Raw genomic sequence first — 23,038 nt, 5'->3', positions numbered from 1 at the left:
AGAAGAGTTACAAAGCTTTCCAGTTTAAGTCTTGGTCATACAATGACCAAACACACAGTCCTTCACCTGTGCACATTTTCCACCACCAAAAACCCAATATGCCCCCCATCCCACCCCTCCCTCTGTGGCAGATGATTTCCACTTTATACTCTCTGTACTCTGATCACATTTAATATTTTGACAAAAGACCCACAATTATTATTTGTACTTTTCTCCAACACTAAAACCTGCCAACAAGACATCTTTAGATAATTTGTTTTCTATTACTGATTATGAAGAGTATACGATGTCACGCGGACGCATTGTGCAATTTTGGATTTCTGAAATTTTAGCTATAAGCCTGGAAGGATTTCTGCTATAAGTCGCTGGGTTCTGAGATTGGCTTGTGTGCCTCTGGGATCATGTTCATTCAGGAGCCAGAGGAGCTATTCATGGACGTCAACTTGGGACCTCATCAGGACAAGGAATTGAGCAGGTTCTGCCCCCCATTCAATGAGGCCCCACATGCCTTGTCACTACAGGCCAGAACCTCTTTGTCCAGAAGGCAGAGAAGTGATAAAGGAAGACCTCAAAGAGATTAGAGCAGCAGTGCTGGCTGATGTGACAGAAACTTGGGAAATCATTTGCAACGCCCACCTGTCCTTGGCCAACTACAAGACCAAGATGGCTGCCATTCCAACACCCTGATGGACATATCAAATCTTCCAAAAAGGCAATAGAGAAGATTATCCATGATTTCTACTTGAATCTCTTCAATAGCCAGGTCAACATGCCAACATACCACACAGAATGGATATGTCCTTCCCAACATTCTCCCTTCCGAAATCCGACACGCCATTTCCTCAGTAAAGAAGTGAACAGAACCCGGCCCAGACAAGGGCAGACCCGAACACCTGAAGAATCTGCTGTCAGTACTCATCAATACACAAGCACTGTCAGACTTAGCAGTAGTAAACCTGAGAGACCTCATGGGTAGAATATCAGAATACCAAATCAGTTCTGTCACCATACTGGGAGACCCAAGTTAGTCAGGTCAACGTGCTCCTGAGAATAAAACAAAGGAAACAGGGAGATGGAGAAGAGGCTTCTCTGCTTGACTTCTCCCTGCACCAACTCCCATCCTTGCCTCTGACAGCCTCATCAGTGAGACAAGATGCTGCCTCCCATGGCCACTGTTGCTTGGCTGGTGCTGACCTAGGTTCGATCCCCAGCATCCTGCATGATTCCGAAACACCGTCAACAGTAGGTCCTTCCTGTGTGCAGAGCCAGGAGTAACTCCTGAGCATCACCGGGTGTGGCTCCCCAAACAAACAAACACCCCCCCAAAAAAAAGTGCCTTCCCAGTCAAAATAGGTTATGGGACCACTGGTGTCTGCCATCTCCCTCTGCCTGCCTCTCCATCTCCTTAGCCTATTGTAAATAAAGCCCCTTCATTTCTCAGAGCCCCTCCTGAAATTCTTCTCTCTGAGGACAGTGAAGATCCTGGAAAACCTGGGCAAGAGTTAGAGCTAATTTTCCTTTTTTCCTGCAAAGAGTAATTCCTTGGTGCTGGAGCAATAGTACAGTGGGTAGACGTTTGCCTTGCACGCGGCTGACCCAGGTTCGATTCCCAGCATCCCATATGGTCCCCTGAGCACTGCCAGGAGTAATTCCTGAGTGCAAAGCCAGGAGTAACCCCTGTGCATCGCTGATGTGACCCAAATAGCGAAAAAGAAAAAAAGAGAGTAATTCCTTGCTCCAGTTGGAGAGCCCACATCTCCTCCTACCTCCAAACCCTCCCAATGCAATGGGGAAGAAGTGTTTCAGGCACAGCCTGGCAGCTCTCTGCTGGTGCTGGTGGGACACCAGCGTCACTTCACCAGTCCCTCACCAGTCCTACCCCGTGCCTTAGTGGGCGAGTGGGTGCAGCGGTGTGAAAGCTTTGTCTTCTCACAGGGCCCTTCCCTTGCTTCCCACTTTCCCAAGTCACCTACCCCACTTGGTAAGAGAAGCCGGAGTCAGGTGACCTGTATCAGGACCGAGATCCACAAAGAGGCCCCATGTTTTATTGGGAGTCACTTCTCCCGCCCAGCATAATTAAAAAAAAAATGTTTCATTGAGAGAAACTGTTAGCATGAAAGTAGATTTTCTTGGACTGGTGAGTTCTTGAGTTGTCATGAAAGACTGTGCACACAAAACTTAGAAGATTCAAAGTTTGAGTCTACTGGGTTCGATCCCCAGCATCCCATATGGTCCCCAACCACTGCCTGGAGTAATTCCTGAGTGCATGAGCCAGGAGCAATACCTGTGCATCACTGGGGCCCCACGGGTGATTTATGTGAAGCAGGGAGGAGAAAGACAGTCACTTTCTCCTCATCCGTTTCTGCCATCCAGGACCCAGGTTATTGGGTTCTTGTCTCGCTTTGCAGAAAGGAATATCAGGTGTAGATGATCAGTGGAATTACAGTTACTATTGGAGGTTTTGAAGGGAAGGAGGCAGAGAAAGTGGGAGAGAATGGAGAGTAACGTGCTCAAGAGAGAGCTGGGCTTCTCCAAGAGTGGAGAGATCCCCTACACACATCCCAGCATTAGATAAGAAAACATGAAAGTACACATCTCAGGAGGGGAGATGTGGGCAACACATGTGCTCAGGTGACACGTGCTTGGGCAACACTTATGCTCAGGCATGTGGGCCCAAACATCACATGGGCTCAGGCAGCATCTGTGCCCTCCCTTTGTCCAAGGTGGCCTTTCTAGGGTTTCTCCAACCTGCCCCCACACAGGGCTTCTACCTAGGTCAAGGTCCCTTGCTAAAGCGATTGGGATTGGGAGTGGGGTTGGTCTTCTTTGAAATTCCTTCCCTGGCCTTTTGTTTCCTTTCTTTTCTTTTCCATTATTTCCCAGCAATGATGCTCAAGTGTGACTCCTGGCTCTGTGCTCAGGCTCAGGAATTATTGCTGGCAATGCTTAGGGGACCATATGGGATGCTGGAGATTGAATCCAGGTCAGCCTCATGGAAGGCAAACGTCCTGCCCGCTCTGCTATCCCTTGGCGCCCCCCCCCCCCCCCCCCCGCCACACCCGCGTTTTGTTTCTGCAAGAGCTTTTCTGGGTCTGTTGCTGGTGCCAGGTGAGGGTCTATTCGGGCCTTAGTTTCAGTTTTCTGTAAAGTTGGGTTTTACACTCAGAGCTATTACTTCCTAAAAAAAATGTACTGCTATGGCCTGAGGGTGGGGGGGGCTTCCCTATCTGCCTGCCTGCCTACCTACACCAGCATGCTCGATGGCCAGGCCTGCCCTTGTGCTGCACTCTCTGTCTCGTGCATACTTTCCTCAATCAATCAATTGGCCACGTGCATGTGAGGGCGATTCTTGTGCTCTGTACCCGTCGCCAGGCCTCCCAGCTGTGCCCCAGCAGTTCCTGTCATCCCGCCCCAGCTTTCCTCACCTCAGGTCATGCCACCGTCCTGTGCTCAGCACCTTATCACTACTGATAGGTTTGGGGACCCTGCTGGAACAGAGGGACAGAGATGAACAAAATGAAGGAAACAGGACAAGTTTATTGGGGTGCTCTCCTGGGTGGAACTCCAGGAACCTCAGCGCCCTGGGCGAGACTAAGGGTCTTTTCAGTTGTCTGTCGGGGGAGGGGAGAAGGGACCCAACACCAGTGGAACCTGTGTGTCTGGTCTGCCTGTTATCTCTAGGGGGTGGATGTGAGGAAGCACGGATGCAGCCTGGTGGCTTCCTCTCACCAGATGGGCCCTAAGTCCTGTCTTTTGCGCTGGACACAGGGTGAGCTCTGAGTCTGGGAATGTTGCTGTCTTGGCAGCCAGTCACCATTTGGTCCTGGTCATTGCTTTGTCCGATCAAACCTCACAGCTACCTGAGCACCCTACCTGCCTGTCGTCTGTGCCGGTACTGGCCCAATCTGATCCTGCAGGTAGCTGGGAGAGAAGAAAGAGCAGGGTGAGAGTGAAGAGAGAGATGGGACCGGGGAAGGGTTCCTCTAACTTGCCTTCTCATTATCTACCTGATTGGCTCCTGTTCATGCGGGAGATTCAGAGACCAACTAAACTCACCTGGACATCCACCTAGCTGCTCCTGCTGTATCAAAATGAAGGAATCTGAGCCCCAAGACTGGAAGCGGGAGGTGTGTGTGTGTGTGTGTGTGTGTGTGTGTGTGTGTGTGTAATGGGCAAAGTGATAGTACAGCAGATGGGGCGTGCTTGCCTTGCATGTGGCCAACCTGAGTTCAATGCGGCATCCCTATGGTCCCCCAAGCACTGCCAGGAATAATTCCTGAGTACAGAGCCAGGAGTAACCCCTGTGCATTGCCGGGTGTGACCCAAAAAGAAAACAAAAAGAAGACTGGAAGCTGGAAATGAAATATTCTTCAAGAATAACCAGGAGCCCAGGTAGCCTAACTTGTAAGGTTGAGCTAAGAGAGACATCCGCAGGCAGAACAAGAGACTGGCAGAGGCTTCCGCAAGGGCCCCTTCAGGAAAAACCCTTCCTCTGACTCAGAAAAGTATCAGAGGTGATGATCTGCACCAAAATCCACATTTCAGCCTCCTCTTCAAGTCACGACGGTAAGCAGGCAGACCGTCAGCACCTGGGCGGGGTGCCCTTCGAACATATTTTATGAATGTTAAATCTTTATCTCAAAAATCGCATTTCCTCTCCCCAAGAATATTACCTACTTCGACCTCCGCAGTATAAAGGCGGCTTCAGGTTCAGCTAGGAAGGCACAGCCTGGTGCCTGCCAAGAAGCTCAGCCTCTTCCTAAATCTTTTCAAATGTAAATTGCTATTCTCTTTCACTTGCCAGAAATGGTAGAAAGGCTAAAGTCTTGATTGAAGAAAGGAGGAAGCTGCTACTATCCTGTCTTCACTTCTTCCTGAATCTCAGGAAAATTAAAGTGCTTTTAAAATCCAAACATGGAAATAGTTTATTCAGCCAACACACAGCATCACCCTATGGCACTGCCATTTGGAATCACCCTCGGGCACCAGAATAAATGCGTGTGATTTTGAGCACGAGAACAGCTGAAGCGTCTGCACCCTGACAAGCACACGTGAACGTCCTGTCACCACGCCTTGTAGCTGTCAGGCAACAACACAAAAGACAGTGTTAGTGGCTGTGGACGTGAGCATGTGTAAAGAGAGCGGGGGCGGTTATGGCGCTGGCCTTGTATGCCGCTGATCTGGGTTCAACTCCTGGCACCCTAGCCGGTCCATCCAGCAGAGATCTCTGGGCACAGAGCCAAAAGTGAGCCCTGCCGCTGGGTGTAGCCCCAGAGCAAACAGGGAAGATGGAGTGACTAGTGAAAGGTGGGAAGGCGGTGCCGAGTGTTTTCAGCTGCTGCCTGACTCGCGGCTTATAGTTGAGGTGAGGCTCGGGACTGGCAGAGCCTGTGCCAGCTCCCATGAACTGTGGACGCGGAGTCCTGCCAACAGCGCCAAGGCACCAATATGGTGTGGGAGTGTGGTGGGCAGCTATGCAGGGGACTTCCCTGCCCATGAGATTTCCTCTACAAGAAAGCCATGAAAGAAGTTGTCTACTCGCTATTCCTGAGATAACCCAAAGACACAGAAGACCTCAGAGGTCTTTGAGATGCAAATACTGAACTCTCAGCAGCTGGAGGAAAAGGCTATGACCAGAAAGAGGATTTGGGTTGGAGAGAGAGTACTGGGGCCAAGGCACATGCCTTGCACATGGCTGACCCTGGTTTGATCCTCAGCTCCTCGTGTGGTCCCCTGAGCACTGCCGGGAGTGAGCTCTGAGCACAGAGCCAAGAATAATCCCTGAGCACTGCTGAGTGCCAACCCCCTGCCCCTGCCCCACCGGAATCCCCAAGGAAAAAAGGAAAAAGGTAAAAGCAAAGAATTTTCCAGAGAAACTTGTCAGTGGATGTTCCCTGGGTGGCCTATGTGGGGTGGGGAGGAGAGAGGATCCTGTCTCAGAGGCAAGTCCACCCCTGGGCTATCTGGTACTTGCGGAAGTCAGCTCTGAGCCTCTGTGTAGCAAGGTGTCCACGTCCCGATGCCCACTTGTTCTGTGAGGCATGGGGGGATGATCCCTGCCCCCAGACCCCTGCCCTGCTCCCCATGTCTCAGGGAGCCATGGGCTCAGGCTGGAGTGAGGAATTGCTCTCTGCAGGGAAGGGAAGCCAGACCTGACTGACCTCCTCCAGGCTTGGGGGATATGTTGCCTTGCCCTCACAGAAAAGAATTTGGGGAGGAGAGATAGTAAAATAAAACAACTTTTATTTAGGGGTTATGAAGAATGAAAAGGAATGGAAAGGGTGGGAGAGGGAGGGAGGGAAGGAGGGAAAGAGAGAGAGAGAGAGAGAGAGAGAAAGAGAGAGAGAGAAAGAGAGAGAGAACACAAACGTGGGCTCTTTTGGGGCTGGAGCGATAGTACAGTGGGGACGGCATTTGCCTTGCATGAAGTCGTCCTGGGTTCAATCCCTGGCATCCCATATGGTCCCCCCCGAGCACCACCAGGAGTGATTCCTGATTCCTGAGTGCAGAGCCAAGAGTAACCTCTGAGTATATCTAGGTGTGACCCAAAAGCTAAATAAATAAATAAATAAAATCAGATTCCCTGAAAAAAATTAACAAAAAAACCCATGGGTTTCTCTAGAGGCCGAAAGCTGAAAAAACACACATTTCAGGAGTAGGGCGCTCTCCCAGAATGGGCGGCCAAAGCCGGGCAGCACGTGCTCACCCTTGGAAGTTGGTTCCCTGGGGTTTCTTCCAAGCTCTGCCCCACACCAGGAGACTTTCTACCCAGCTCAGAGTCTGTTGCTATGACCTTGTCAAGATGAGGAGTTTGAAACGTTTGGTGGTTTCAAACCAAACGCTCCTTCCTGTGCGTTCTGTTCCTGCAGGGGCTTCTCAAGAGTTTTATCAGGCCTCAGTTCCTGCGTCCATCAAGTAAGTCTGGAAGGCAGCTCAGCTAGTGACAGAGTCACTTCTTCAAGCCCCATCTTAGTTTTATAATATCCAGAGAACTCATTGCCAGCTCCCTACTATACTGCCCCCGCCCCCACCTGCTGGAAGTTTCAAAGTTAAAGGACATGAGAAGAATTTGAAAGACGATCAAGGATTCAAGGCCCTTCCAAATGTCTACTGTGCCCTGGCAACAGACTCTTCCATTCTGCTCCTGCACCCACATCTTCCTGCTTTTCTCTCACTTATTTTTTTTGGCAGAATGGTTTACATCCGGTGATGCTCAGGGGTTACTCCTGGCTCTGCACTCAGGAATTATGGAATATGGAATGCTGGGGATTGAACCCTGGTTGACCGCCTGCAAGGCAAGTGTCCTACCCGCTGTGCTATCACTCTGGTTCCTATGGCATTATTTTAGATGACAGTGAACTAAATTGCCAAATTTAGTGCTGACAAAGATGAAAATATCCTAAGTTTAACTGTTAAAGAAGTCTTAAGATAAAGCTTAATGTGTTGCTCTGTTCATTCACTAATTCATGTCCCTAACTGTGATTATCCTGTGATTCGTCTCAATTTTCTTTTTCTTTTTGGGCCACACCCGGTGATGCTCTGGGGTTACTCCTGGTTCATGGACTCAGGAATTACTCCTGGCCGTGCTCAGGGGACCATGTGGGATGCTGGGAATCAAACCCGGGTCAGCTACATGCAAGGCAAATGCCCTACCTGCTGTGCTATTGCTCCAGCCCCAATTCGTCTCAATTCTAACAGTTCATGAAATGAGCCCAAATTTCACAGACAAGGTGCAGCCCTTCACAAACCTGATCCCACTTCATACCACAACCATAAGCTTTGGCATGCTGAGGACTTTCCTTAACACTCGCAGGGTCAGTGATTTGCTAGAATAACATATGCATCTCCCTGAAGCATCATACTCAAAATTAAGACTTCTGTTAAAGATAAAAGCCAAGAACTGTCAAACTCAGAAATGCATACAACGCATCTTTGGAGGGCATGCATGTCTTCTCTGTCTGCTCTGAAGACACCTCACCCACCAGCATGTCACTGAGTTCACCAGTTTGGAAGCTCCACAGAGAGCCAGCGTCCACATTTTTTATTATTGCTTTATTCCTTCAGCATGTGGTCAGTTGCCCTCAACCTCCAGCCCTGTCTCCTCCTCTAAGGTCAGCTGCCTCAAAGTTGGGTAATTTAGCACACGGTTGAAGCTATCTGGGGACACACCATGAGTCACCTCTTAATGTAACAAAGACATTCCAGCACTCAGGAAATTCCATCGGTTTGGGAAAGTCTGTGCCAGGAACCAGGGACAAAGACCAGATACATTATTATGTCACTTTTGCTTATGAAAGATAAAAAAAGCAAAGATAAACTTTAGAGTCTAACACTGGACAAAGATTTATCAATTCCTGTAGAAAATTAAATATGATGGATAAGCAAATTTAAAAAAAACTTATGAGAGACACCATGATTTACAAAGTTATTCATGGTTGGGGTTTAGACATACCCTGTTCAGCACCCACAGACACTCCTTCCCAGGGTCCCCAGGTTCCTCCCCTACCCCATCCCTGGCCTGCCACCTTGACAGGCACAATTTTTTTTTACTTTATTTTTTATTAAAAATTTTTTTAATAGTGAGACATCATGAGGTGCAGTTGCAGACTTACACATTTTTGTGCTTGGGTTTCGATTATACAATGATCAAATACCCATCCCTCCACCGGTGCCCATTTCCCACCACCACCACGGATCCCAGTATCCCTCCCACCTCCCCATCCCCCCATCCCACCCTGCCTCTGTGGCAGGGTATTCCCTTTTGTTCTCTCTCTCTCTTAATGGGTGTTGTGGTTTGCAAAAGAGGCAATGGGTGACAATCATGTTTAGTGTATAGTCTACTTTCAGCATGCTTCTCCCATCCTGGGAAGATCCTCCCAACACCGACAGGCACAATTTTAAGTTTGGTTGTTCTAGTTTGGATCTCTTGTTCTCAGTGGTGTTGACTCTGTGGTTTGGATATTTAGTTCTATCACTTTACACCACTGATGGCCTAGGATCCCCTCAACACCTGCTCTCCTTTGCTTCTTGTCCGTCTCCACCCCCTCTATTTCTTTCCTTCTCTGCCCTCCTCCTCCCTCCACTCTGGGACCAAGAGTGATCTAGGCATCCCCCTTCCAAACACTGCATTCCATTATCCAGTTATTCTATATACCACACATAAGTGAGATCATCCTGTGTTTGTATTTCTTCTTCTTTTTACTGAATTTAACAGATCTTCCAGTTCCATCCCTTTGCAGGGAATTTCATGATTTCGTTATTTTCCATATAGCCACATAGTATTATTCCCTAGTATTGTGTATATTTACCACACTGTCATGGTCCACTTGATAAGCAAAATTACGTATATATGTGTGTGTATGTATAGGTAAATTTTGAGAATAAAGGAAAATTATGAATATGATGTTTCAATATATTATTCATAATAATTGTCATTTTAAAATCAGAAAAAGTGTTTTAACAACAACAACAACAAAACCCTTTGAAATTCAGAAATAGACAATGGATTACAAAGAGGAATTTAAAAAAAATTTTATTGCCCTATGGCAAATTTAATAGGTTTAAGTAAGGTCATTGAAGAATACATACATAGATAAAACTAGAAAAACTTTCTGGCATTTCAGTGTTGTTATCAGCATATTTCTGTGTGAAACATGAAACATTTTAGGTGGTATGATCTCTGTGTCCCCTAAACTCCTACATAATTGCTGAAAATCCTCTTAAATGTTCTCAATTGTTGACTATTTCCCCAAAAGCTGCTGTCAGTCTGTCTCAGGCAATGTGTCAAGTAAAATATTTTGTTCCTCTCAACACTTATTTATTTACTATACTCATTGTGTGTATTCGTAACGCCTGCCTGTCCTTTGCCAACTATAAGACCAAGATGTCTGCCCTCCAACGTCCTGATGGATCTATCACATCTTCCAGAAGGGCAATGGAGAAGATTATCCACAACTTCAACTCGGATCTCTTCGATAGCCACATCCACCTGCCCACATACCAAATTCCACAGGATGGATATATTGTTCCCAATGTTCTCCCTTCCGAAATCTGACATGCCATTTCATTGGTAAAGAAGCGAATAGCACCTGACCCAGAAAGGATCAGACCCGAACACCTGAAGAACCTGCCGTCAGTACTCATCAATACGCTCGGCTCTTCACACACTATCTGTCTGAATGGAAGATTTCGTCCCAATGGAAAACCAGCAGGACTGTACTACTGTACAAGAAGGGAGACATCCACGACATTGGTAACTATCACCCGATCTGCCCATTGTCTGTCGTCTACAAGCTGTTCACTTGAGTAATCCTGAATAGGATTGGCAGAACACTAGATGACGAACAACCATGTGAGCAAGCCGGGTTCCTAAAAGGATTCAGCACGATCGACCATATCCACACGATAACCAAGCTCATTGAGGTTTCTCTGGAGTTCAAGATGCGGCTCTGTCTAACATTCATTGATTTAAAGAAGACCTCTGATTCTGTTAAGACTGAAGCGGTCATTGAAACCCTAGCCAAACAGGGCGTTCAAACTCAGTACGTCAGGATCCTCTGTGAGCTGTATTGCGGATTCACCACCAGGATCTCACCATTCTATAGGGAGGTGATCATTGATTTCAAGAGGGATTCAGCAGGGTGATACCATTTCACCAATACTCTTCAGTGCCACCCTCGAGAACATCATGTGATGACTGGAATAGGAAGGAATGGGAGTGGAGATCGATGGTCGGCAACTACATCACCTCCACTTCACTGATGACATCATTCTAATAACACCAAACATTAGCAAAGCGGCACAAATGCTGGCCGACTTCAACCGTGAGTGTGGAAAGGTTGGACTACAGCTGAATCTCATGAAGATAATGTTTATGAGAAACGGTCTCCTTCCTGACATTCCATTGGCTCTCAACAGAACGAACAGCTCTGAATACAACAGTTATGTGTATGTAGGTTGAGAAGTCAACATGACGAATGACCTGGCACCTGAGTTGCACAGGAGGAAGAGAGCGGCTTGGAACACCTTCAAGAGTGTGGAGGAAATAGCTAAGAGGACGAAAAACCTCCGGCTCCGGGCACATATCTTCGATTCCACTGTTCTTCCTGCATTAACATATGCCTCAGAGACCTGGGCCCTACGTAAACAGGATGAGAACGCTATTTGGGTCTCCCAAAGAGGAATGGAAAGAGCTATGCTTGGAATATCACGCTTCACTCGAGTGAGAGAAAGAATTCGGAGTTCTGACTTCCGTCAATAATCAAGAATCAGGGACGCTGTCTCATTTGCCAAGGTGTCAAAAATCAGATGGGCTGGTCACGTAATGAGATTTAAAGACGACCGCTGGACTAGAGCCATTACTGACTGGATTCCATGGGATGTCAAAAGATCGTGTGGCCGCCCACCTACGAGATGGTCAGACTTCTTCATCAAGACCCTGAACGATCAATTTGAGGCTCTTCGTGTTCCTAGAATGAGCATATGTCATTAAGCTACACTGGCACGCGACAGGGATGAATGGAGACATTACTGGTGCTCCCTCGAGTAAATCTATGAGTAACGGGATGTCAAATGATGAAGTGATCAAGTGATACTCATTGTGTGCATACAATATCTTGCTTTACCATGCTCAGCTGTAAGACTCAGAACTAATCCCTTTGCTAGTCTCTTCCCCTTTATCATTTTTTTGATATTTGTATCACAGTTCATCTGTTTGATTATGGAGTAGGTATTCAGGTAGAGAGGGCTGTTGGCAAATAATTTCAGGAATCCATAAAACCAAGAAATGTTTACAGAGACAAGAAATGATCTTTAAAAGATGCCCCCCCATTTGTGGGGGGGCCTAGGGGGATTGCAGCAACAGTACAGCGCTCAGGGCATCTGCCTTGCACGCATGCATGCCTTCCACCTAGCATCCCATAGGGTCCCCTGAGCACTGCCAGGAGTGATCCCTGAGTGCAGAGTCATGGTAAGCCCTGAACACTGCTGGGTGTATCCAAAAAAAAATTTTTTTTAAGTTATTTTAGGGCTGGAGCCAGATGTAGCCCAAAAACAATTGAAAAAGTTATTTTTGGGAACACAGGAGTGATCGCACAGGAGATAAGACATTTGCCTTAGCATGGGCTGTGATGGCCACAACCTTGGTGTGAATCTCCAGCACCACATATGGTCCCCTGAGCACAGAACCATGAAGCGTCCCTGAACACCTCCAGGGGTCGCTCCTGAGCACGCCTGGTATGCACAAGAGCAAAAAAATAAGAGGTTCATTTTACCCCCACCTCAACTCATAGCAGCTCAGTACCTGAAGGCTAGACCTGCTCTGGAATCAGCTCATGGCAGGAACCAAGGCCCAGGTCAGAAGCAGAATAAAGAGACCACTAGAACCCAGAGGCCTGTTTCTTGGTCATCTCCTAGCAACTGGCTCTGAGCAACTCAGGGATGACACGTGTCTCCTCAGTGTGTATCCTCAGCATGTATCCACCTCACCCTCAACGATGGGCTGGTCCTCTCAGAAGGATCACTCGGTCTTTTTCGGACTTGTCTCATTTTCCTAACTAAAACTCTCGTTTCCCTGACTTCTGGAATTCCTTTCAGCGACAGAAACTCAGAACCTACTCTCCAGTGGGGGTTGAGACCAGCCTCTCCATTTCCCGTGATGAGCATGACCATGCTTCAGCCCGAGAGTTGAAGACCCAGGGCTTGCTTCTGTCGCAAGTCCCTTCAGGTTCCTGACCTCGAGCATCCTAAATGGGAAGCAAGTCATCAGAGTCAGGAGTGTGATCCAGGAAAGATCTTGAGAGAATGAAAATGAAATGAAAAGAGGGCAGGAAAACCTCCCACAGTAGGAGAGCATCTCTGAAGCAGGATTACACCTTCTTTCTAGAACTCCTTAACTAATGCGATGGGTGAGCACTTTTCAATGGGTTTCAAGTTAAGCTGGAGGATGGGCAGAGGTGTGTGTGTGTGTGTGTGTGTGTGTGTGTGTGTGTGTGTGTGTGTGTGTTTTGAGGGATTACTACTGGCTCTGTCCTCAGGGATCACTTCTGGTAGTGCTCAGGGACCACATGTGGTGCTAGGAAGAGCGCAGGGCTCATAATCTGTGGAAGTGAACGCCACTTTCTCTTGGATCTCTCCCACAGATATAATTAATCCCCCTACTCATGGCACACTGTCAACACTGTGTCCAGATCTTTGCTTTCCCCCTTTATTCTTGACAATCTTTTTCCTCTTCCTTCAATACATCCTCTAATATATTAATATGTTTGGCATATCTCCTTTAACTATCCATGTAAGCTTTGTAGTATTATTTCACACACACATGCACATAATGGTATAGTGCTATAGATTGTATTATTTCTAATTTTCCATTAAATAGTGGTTCCAACTTTTGAAGTATTTAGTTTCTGTATGAATCTACCATATTTTATTATTTATATATTACCATATACCTACTAATATTATTTTCATGTACTGATGAGTGTAAAGTGATCTCATATAATTTGCATTTTCTTTCAGTAGTCTGAACATTTTATGAAAAGTTTGTTGGCTATTTGAGCCTTCCTCTTCTGTGATTTTTCTATTCAAATTACAAAATGCTCAAGACTCTTGCTTTATTTGTTGATTACCAAGTGTTTATTCTAGTGCTAATTTATAAGTTGTTTTTGTTTGGCATACATTTTTTAGTCTGCTATAGTTTTGTGAAATTTTTAAATATAAACTTTTCTTATGATTTTTATTTTCCTTCTTGTGCGTGTTGTATTTATATCTATTAGCTCTTAGTATTGTTTCACTGTGAAAAACAGGACAGGGATCCAGCCCAAGATATAATCATGGCAAAATATCATATGCTGAGGGACATGCTTAAATATTTATTTCAGTGTCAGATATGAAGCTCAACAACGAAAATATCCCAAACCAGAGACTTGACAATATCATTCTACAGGTGAGTCTGTCCTGAATTCTGCTACGTAAGCGTAAGGCTCCTTAAAGAGACAAATAGTGAAGACTAGAATTGAGTAGGATTAGATGGGAGTGGTATTTCAAGTTCTCATTTTAAATGATTGCATTGCCCTGTAGAATTTCCTTTGTTGTAGGAAATGGGCTGAAGTATTCTGGACTGGAGGGGCTCCAAGTCAGCAATGGTTTGTGATTGTTTCAAAAATACATTCTTTTAGTTCTTTAGCTACAGATGGTAGTAACATTATTGGAGTTTTCCTGAAAACTAGTAACACTGTAGAACAGTCCAGTTTCAATTTTTATCTCCTTTTTTTGTTTTTCTTGGTGATGCTAAGGGGCTCTGTGCTTGGGGATCACTCCTGATGTTTGGGGGACCATAGGGTGTTGGGAATTAAACCAGGGTTGAACACTTATTTTAAAAGGGTACACCTGGCGATGTTCAGGAGTAACTCCTGGCTCTCTACTTAGGAATTACTTCTGGCGATACCTGGGGGACCAGATGGGATGCTGGGGATTGAACCTGGTTTGGCAGCATGCAAAGCACTCTCCCTGCTGTACCATCGTTTAAGCCCCAGGGTTGGTCACATGTTAGGCATCTAAAGCCCTGTCCTACTTTCCAATTAATAATAGGAAAAATAATGCACAGAACCCCCAAATTTCTAACCAATTTCTGAAAATGTAACAAAAACATTAAATCAAACATTTATTGGAGAAATGTACAAATAACACACTAGTACATTTGAGTGAACATTGCTTAGAACAGTCATAATCATCCACACATGGTGGCACTGGGATCTACTCCAGGCTCTGTGCGTTCTTTTCCATGGTGCTTGGGGAACCATGCAGTGCTAGGGCCAAACTTGGGGTTCCTCTACCCTAAGCATGCACTCAGCCATTGGACTCTCCCAGGCCCTTCTCCAGTTTCCTTTACTGCATCGTTCTCCTCTGCTACGAGCCATATAACAAGGCAAAACAAGTTGAGAAAGGTTCACATTGAATACTAGTCATGACGCCAAAACATCTATAATCCCGGGAGCTTTAAAAAGTACCTATAATTCTATCACAGTCTGTTTTTCTTCTGGGTTTTTTATCAAATACTATCGTTAGTATTTAAAAATACTGACCTTTTCTATACATCATGTTGTTAAAAAATATTTAAGTATTTTTCATAATACTTAAATTAAATGTTGAATTAACAAAATTCAACTGGCTGAAAAATATTCCAAGAGAAGGGATTTTTTTTCTATTTTTTTTTTTGTTCAAACCCAGCAGTGCTCAGGGCTTAACTCCTGCTCTGAGTTCAATAATCCCTCCTGGAGGGAGTCAATGGACCATGTGCCGGGGATAGAACCCTGGTTGGCCATATGAAGGCAAATGTTCACTTGCTGTGCTTTCTTTCCAGCCCCCTGGAAGGACACACACACATTTACACACTTGATTTTTATTAAAAACACCATGATTTACAAAGTTGTTCATTATACAGTTGTTTGAAGCATTTCATATCAAGCCAGTGTGATGGAAAGGAAATACTTTAAATGAACTTTCAGTTTTAAGAAAAGAGAACCTAGGATGTGGTTCAGGGGGAGTGTGTACTGTACATGTGGCAGGTCTTGGGATCAATCTACCACATGCAAAAAGAAAAGAAATGAAAATAGAAACCACAATGACACATCTCACACTAGGATGGTTAATAAAAATCAATTATGACATCTTATTATCTCATTCCTACTTTGGACAAACTGGCAGGCTACCGAATGTAGCCTGCCCACACGGCAGAGTCTGGCAAACTCCCCGTGGCATAGCCAATATGCCAAATACCAGTAACAATGATGGGTCTCATTCTCCTAAAGAGCCTTGAATATAACCTCAGGGCTAGGACGAAGGAGACGTTACTGGGGCCTGCTCGAGGCAATCGACGAATAACAGGATGGTCGTGATTCGTGGTCGTGAATAAAAATAAAAAAATCACAGAAATAAAAATGCTGGTGAGGAGATATATATATATATGTGTGTGTGTGTGTGTGTGTGTGTGTGTGTGTGTGTGTATATGCAATTATATGTGGCTTTTCCTTTCCTTGTAACCAAGGAAAAGCATCAACCACACATCACTTGGTTCTATGCATGCTCTCCAACTATCAGGAACATCTCATCTTAGTTGCCTATCTGTAGAGCTAAGCTTAGTAATACAAAGTGCACAATAAGCTTTTTTCCCCGTTTTTGCTTTTTCAGTTTTGGGGCCACACCGGGCTCTGCTTGGGTCTTACCCCTGGTTCTGCACACAGGGATCACTGCTAGCCATGTCTGAAGGACCACGTGGAGTTCCCAGGAAACCCGGGCTGGCTGCTTGCAAGGTAAACTCCCTACCCACCATACTACTGCAATGCCCCTTTGTTATTTTGGGGAGGTCACTCCTGGCAGTGCTCAGGGCTATTCCTGGCTCGATGGCTGAGGTCACTCCTGAATGTGTCTGGTGTACCACACGGTGCCAGGGTCCAACCTGGGCCTCCTGCATGAGAAGCAAGCGCTTTAAGCTCACACCTGAGTGCTAAGTCTCTCCAGCAGGTGGGGGCCACACCCGGTGGTGCTTGGGAGTTTCTTCTAGAGGTTCAGGGACGACCACGTGTGCCAGGAGTCAAACCCGGTTCTTCCACATGCCAAGCACACGCTCCAGCACAACGCAGTCTCTCACCTCCACACTCACTGTTCTCATCTTGGGTGTGTCTTTACATGGAAGGGGGCAGTTTTATTTTGTTGAGAGCAACTCATGTCGACACCACCCTCAAATATTTTTGAGATTTTCTTTTTCACTCTAGCCAAAAGAGACACTCATGATAAAATATGATTCATAAAGATTTTTGTCACCCAATGGATACCAGTAGGCTATAGAAGAAATTTAAATACTTTTAATACATTAAATTTAATACACGGCAGAGTCTGGCAAACTCCCCGTGGCGTACCCAATATGCCAAATACCAGTAACAATGATGGGTCTCATTCTCCTAAAGAGCCTTGAATATAATCTCAGGGCTAGGATGAAGGAGACGTTCCTGGGGCCTGCTCGAGGCAATCGGCGATTAACAGGATGATTTGTGATTTTTTTGTGATTGTGAATACATTAAAAATTGAGATACATTGATTTACATACCTGTATGTGTTGGAAGAGCTTTCTCACCTCTTCAAAAAATCAGTTATACCATACACACCACCGAAGTGCAAACATTCTTCCTCACCTGTCTACTGGACCCAGCCCTCCCTGCCGGGGGCCCCCTACCCCCATGTCCCACCTCAGTTCTACGTCTGGATGCCAAGGTCGGGTTTGCATGAGCTATGTGCCTCCTCTGTTTCTTTAGGTCCCATTTCTGAGAACACCTGGGTTCTGGTTTTCTCTAGTTTGCTAGTGCAACACCCTTGGGGAAACATTTTCAGCACTCTAAGTTTCGGGATGAAGAATCCAGAGAATGGGGCTTGGGACTGCTCTCAGGGCGGGAGCACGTGTCTCCTGTGAGCCAGGGTAGGACTTGCTACCTAGTGTCCGAGTCTCCTGGCCACAGTCAGGTGTGGCTCCCTCTCCAGCTCTCCTAGGTTTAAACCATCAGCGGCTAATGGGAATAGCACCAGGATCCTGCTGGAAAGTGCCATTCTCCATCCCTGCCAATAAAAAGAACCAGAAAACAGAAAGGACATTTTTTCTTGTCCTGTGTCATTTCATTTGGGGTCACACCCTGCAGTACTGAGGCTTCTTCCTGGTTCAGTACTGCAGGAACCATACTCAGTGCTGGGATCAAACCAGGTGTGGTCACGTGCGAGACAAGTATCTTACCCCTCCACTATCTTTCCAGTCCAACGTGTCTGCTTTTTATAGGTGGCATATATGAAACTTGACTTTGTACAGGTGAATGGAAGGAAACAGATAAGCATAGCTTTAGGAAACTGTGACAGAAATAAAGAGCCTGGAATAGTTTAGAAAGTAAGGAAGCAAAGACAGGTAGACAGCTGCCTCTCACGGGGTACGGAGCAGAACAGAGTAAGCTTCAGAATAAGCATCTGTAGTGGGACAGTGCGTCAGTTTTGAGTAAAGGGGTGTTTTCATTAATGTTCAGCATAGCTTTAAAATTCCCTGGCTTGGAATCAGCAGACTAGGAGTCATTAGTTCCATGATTTAGCATAACTCCCAGTATGCAAAATACACTCACTTCTTAATGAATAGCTCAGTCATAAATGCAATAAAGGCAAAAACAAAATAATCCTAGCTGAAGGCGAGAATTATTTGTGCACAGTCGTTGTTTCTTGGCCAAGCATGAGAAAACAGCTAACTACGGCGTATTTATAGTTTGTGTCCTTTGCACATTCTATTCTAAAATTTGAACACAAAGGATTGTGTATCACGGACTTAAGGTGACATCTAGAATTTATAAAGGAAGAACTCAAAATTGAGTACAGAGCTTATGTTCTTTACAAATCAACAATACTGGAAACTATTAAGTGATGTTCCCGAAGATGCCTGGAAATGCAGAATAGTTCTAGGGGGAGATGCAGGCTATTGAACCCAGGGCCTCACAGGCAACCGTGGGTGGTTCTGTTCCATTATGTACGCTAACGGAAGACCGTGGAAGACTGGAATACAACAATGTGATGGGCCGGTGCCGTAGTCACGGTGGGCAGGGCACTAGCCTGCACTCAGCCAACCTGGGTTCCACAACCAGTACTCCATACGGTCCCCGAAGCCACGTCAGGAACAATCTCTGAGCACTGCTGGAAATGGCTTAAAAAACGAGGGAAAAAGAATCGGAATGAAAGCTAGCAGAATTACTTCCTTAAAAGTCATTCCAGGCAGAAATGCCTTCTAGTCATTCTCTATTACTTTAAAAGGTTTTTTGGGTGGGGGTGGGGGGCTGGAGCGATAGCACAGCAGGTAGGGCCTTTGCCTTGTACGCTTTTTTTTTGCTTTTGGGGTCACACCCTGCGATGCTCAGGGGTTATCCTGGCTCTGCACTCAGGAATTACTTCTGGTGGTGCTCGGGGGACCATATGGGATGCTGGAAATCGAACCCAGGTCGGCGCGTGCAAAGCAAACGCCCTACCTGCTGTGTTATTGGTCCAGCCCCACAGTTTTTTTTTTTTTGACTCATTTCACTTAGCATGAGACTGACATCCAAGGACAGTAGACACATGGCCAGGAATATTGTCCCACAGTTGGAAGCCTGTCTCATGAGCTGGGGGGAGAAGGGCAGCTGGGATAGAGAAGGGATCACTAAGCCAATGATGGTTGGAGGAATCGTCCGGGATGGGAGATGTGTGCTGAAAGTAGATGAAGGACCAAATGCGACAGCCTCTCAGTATCTGTATTGCAAACCATAGTGCCCAAAAGAGAGAGTATGAGGAAAATTGTCTGCCATGGAGGCAGGGGGAGGGTGGGAAACGGGGGATACTGAGGAGATTGGTGGTGGGGAATGTGCACTGGTGGAGGGATGGGTGCTTGATCATTGTATGATCATTGTATGATTGTAACTCAAACATGAAAGCTTTTAACTATCTCACGGTGATTCAATAAAAGTTTTTAGGTGGAGGCTTCTCAAGCAGAGCTTGAGATTGGAGATTCTGTGCCAAGGATAAGGGCATGCAGCTGCTCAGGTGCCACCATGGTGTGTGGGGGGGGGGGAGGGGGCGGGGGGGTGTCTGTAAAGCACCCTGCAGCGTGCAGGAGGAGCTCGAGGCAGGACTCCTGACTTCGCGGTGCTGGCAGGGGAACGTGGGTTGGTTGCGTACTGCCGGTCCAATTCCTGGCCCCTCATGTCACTTTTGTTTGCTTTTGGCGACACCTGGTGGTGCTCAGGGGAACCCTATGTGGTGCTGGGGATGGAATAAGGATGGGCCGCACTCATAAGTACCTCAAACCCCTATGCCTTCTTTGCAGCTCTCCGGACCCTTCTTTGTGTTGTGCGATTACTCCGTTTTTATTCATGGTCTCTCTTGAATGATCTCATTCTCTGAAATTCCAGGTGGGACTAGATTTAGGAGAGGAGGGGGGGGAGGGGAGGGGAGGGGAGGGGAGGGGAGGGGAGGGTGAGGGGGGAGGGGGGGAGGGGAGGGGAGAGGGGGAGGGGGGAGGGGAGGGGGAGGGGAGAGGGAGAGGAGAGGAGAGGAGAGGAGAGGAGAGGAGAGGAGAGGAGAGGAGAGGGAGAGGAGAGGAGAGGAGAAGGAAGTCAAAGGCAATTGTGATGGGAAGAGCTGCGAATTTTAGTCATCTAATGAAGTCAGTACTTTGTTGTTGTTCTTCATGTAGTGAAAACATGTAAACCAAGCCTAAATATAAGCTCGTAAGTGAAGAAACCCAGAAAGAAAAAAAAAGTAAAAAAAAAACCCTGAAACTGGAAGGAATTCAGTTTATTCAGACAGTTCAAGTTCCAAAAGAATACTACTTACATATTAAATTCTTTGGTTTATGATGTTAGGTACTTTTGTAAGACCTTTTTATCTTAGAACCAAAACATAAACTTCTTGCCAGAAGAGAGGAAGGAAAAAACTCTCCCCCTCCCCATATTTTGTTTCAAAATGTAGGTTTTAAAATGTAACTGAGGGGCCTGAGTCAGAGGTGGGGCATTTGCCCTAGCACCCCTGACCAGTTTTCCACCCTCAGCATCCCTTACGGTCCCAGAGTATTGACAGGAGTAATTTGCAACTGCAAAGCCAGGAGTAACCCCTGAGCATTGCTGGCTAGGTACTTCCCCAACCCTTGCAGTGAAAGGAAAAAAGTAACAGAATATCTAAATATTCAAAGCTTCACTTTGTTTTCTTGCACTCAGGGACCACTTCCTGGTGATACCAGGAACTGAACTCAGGTTGATTATAAGCAAGGCGAGCTTCTTACTTGTGGTACTCTCTCTCTCCCACTCAAAGCTTCACTTAAAAAAAATTAACTCTTGAGACAATACTATCTAGACAATATTCACAGAATCTGAAAGCTGCTTAAAGTTACATATTAGAAAACTATTCTTTATATAATTTTTATAACTATAGCTAATATAACTAGTTTCGTATAAAACATTTTAAAGGACAAACCTGTTACATCTTTTCATAACCAAATGTGCATTAAATGTCATGGGAAAAGTCATTTTTTAAATAGTATTACTGCTTTCCTTTTAGTTTTTTTTTTAAATTTTGGGCCACACTCAGTGCTGTTTAAAGCTCAGCGCTTACTCCTAGCTCTGTGCTTAGCCGGCCATATGTGGTGCTGGGTCAGCTAAGTACCCTACAGCCCAACTCTAACTCTGGCCCAGCAATTCTGATCTTTGTCAACTACTTGCAAATAAGACAACTCCTGTCTGTCCTCCCCGTTGTTCATCAATGTGCTCCAGCAGGCATTAGAAATGTCTCACAACAAATTGTGAGACTTGTTGTTACTGGTTTTGGCATATTGAATACGTCATGGGGAGCTTGCCAGGCTTTACCATGCGGGTGAGATACTCTCAGTAGCTTGCTGGCTCTCTGAAAGGGGCAGAGGAATTGAACCCGGGTTGGCTGCATACAAGGCAAACGCCCTACCCGCTGTGCTATAGCTCCAGCCCAAGACAACTCCTAGGACAAAAAATGTTATCTATTTGGATGTTGCTTTTGGTTCTAAAATCTTCAAATTCCTCATTTCTTCCAGTTGCAGTTCTTTTACAGATGTTCTCTTTTTGAAGACTTATATGAAGATCTGGGCTATTATCAGAGAAGAACTCTAAGTATCCTGAATTCCATCCTATTCGTGACTACTGAGGGTTACTCCAGGAGTTTTGTGGGCTTTCTAAATGGGAAAATCACAATAAATTTGACTCTTTGATGGTCTATGCGAGATAGCATAAAAAGTTTGCTGACATAAGTTTTGCAAAAATACTAAAAGCTTTGCTACTTTTCAAGACTTAACCAAAGCAAATCTTGTCACCTCTTGGACTCAGTAGTGCCAGCCAGCCAGCCAGGAGGCACCTTCTGACTAGATCTTCAGGAGAACGGGAGAGACTGGCAGAGAGGCTGCACAACACTGCCTAAACGTACATTCGGTACTCCACAGAGATTATTACAGTGACTGTCATTTTTGTAGAGTGTTAAAAAGGAAAACACAATCTATATTTATAGGATTAAAATTCTGTATTTGGGGCAGTTAGCAAATTTCTGCTACCCTTAAAAAGTGAATAAACTCAAAAGACTAAAAACAAACAGAAAAGAATCAAACCAACTTGTACTTGCAGCCCATTATAAAAACTACTGAAGTACTATACAAATGCACAAGCTGAAGATATTCTTAAGAAAATGATCAAAATTGTGAAATACAAATTCAGAAAAAATGTTATCAAAAAGGTGCATAGAGGAAAACTAGTTAAATGTATTTTGATTTCCATATAATAAACTAAACTGCTTCAACAATAATAACTAAAAAACTCCTTAAAAAGTGCTGCAAACATGCAAACCAAATTCTCTAAGTATGACTTACAAGGAAAAATGAGAAATTATAAAAATTTGTCATGTTAGACACAAAATTATATTGGGTGAATAAAAGTATCAAATAATGAAGAAAAAACCTATTTCAACAAAATGGCACACTACTATAAACAATGTACTAAAAATACCAAAAAAATATTGTTTTAAATAATACTACTCTTTAACCTTATTAAACGCTACATCTACTTTAATTCTGTTAAAATAATAGAAAATATGTAATGTATGACTGTGACAGCAGTATTTAAATTTCTAACTATTGTAAATGTTTCTGGTGGTTAGATGAGTAGTAAAAATAGTTTAATAGTTCTCGTTACTGAAGCAACTCCATGATGTAATTATGGTATTTTGATGTCAAAACTGATGTCCTATTTTTATTGCATCAGATGATACACTGCTGCATTTAAACACTCTCTAAAGGGGTGTATGTTTGTATTTCCTACATTTACATGATCTTAAAATTTAAAGTGAAGTAAAAAACACTAGGAAAAATTTGTTTAATTTTTTTTTTATTCAGTAGATAGGAGACCATTTTCAATGTCCTGGCTGAAAGGATTCTTGTTGCCACGAAGCTGAAAGCAAAAAAAAATTAATAAATATGTGAAAT

General features: G+C 45.1%; 1 protein-coding gene across 1 annotated transcript in view; it reads right to left on the bottom strand.

Annotated features, from left to right (window-relative positions):
• Positions 1-22,965: 22,965 nt before the first annotated feature.
• Positions 22,966-23,038, bottom strand: part of TEX15 (testis expressed 15, meiosis and synapsis associated) — a 41,215-nt gene continuing 41,142 nt past the window's right edge. The window contains exon 9 of the mRNA XM_056116902.1: positions 22,966-23,003. Coding sequence (XP_055972877.1) covers positions 22,966-23,003 — 38 coding nt within the window. The remainder of the gene's footprint in view (positions 23,004-23,038) is intronic.

Source organism: Sorex fumeus, unplaced genomic scaffold (genome assembly GCF_029834395.1).
Source record: "Sorex fumeus unplaced genomic scaffold, SorFum_2.1 ptg000033l, whole genome shotgun sequence".
In the NCBI taxonomy this organism is placed as follows: domain Eukaryota; kingdom Metazoa; phylum Chordata; class Mammalia; order Eulipotyphla; family Soricidae; genus Sorex; species Sorex fumeus.
This window is presented reverse-complemented; position numbering and strand designations above follow the sequence as displayed.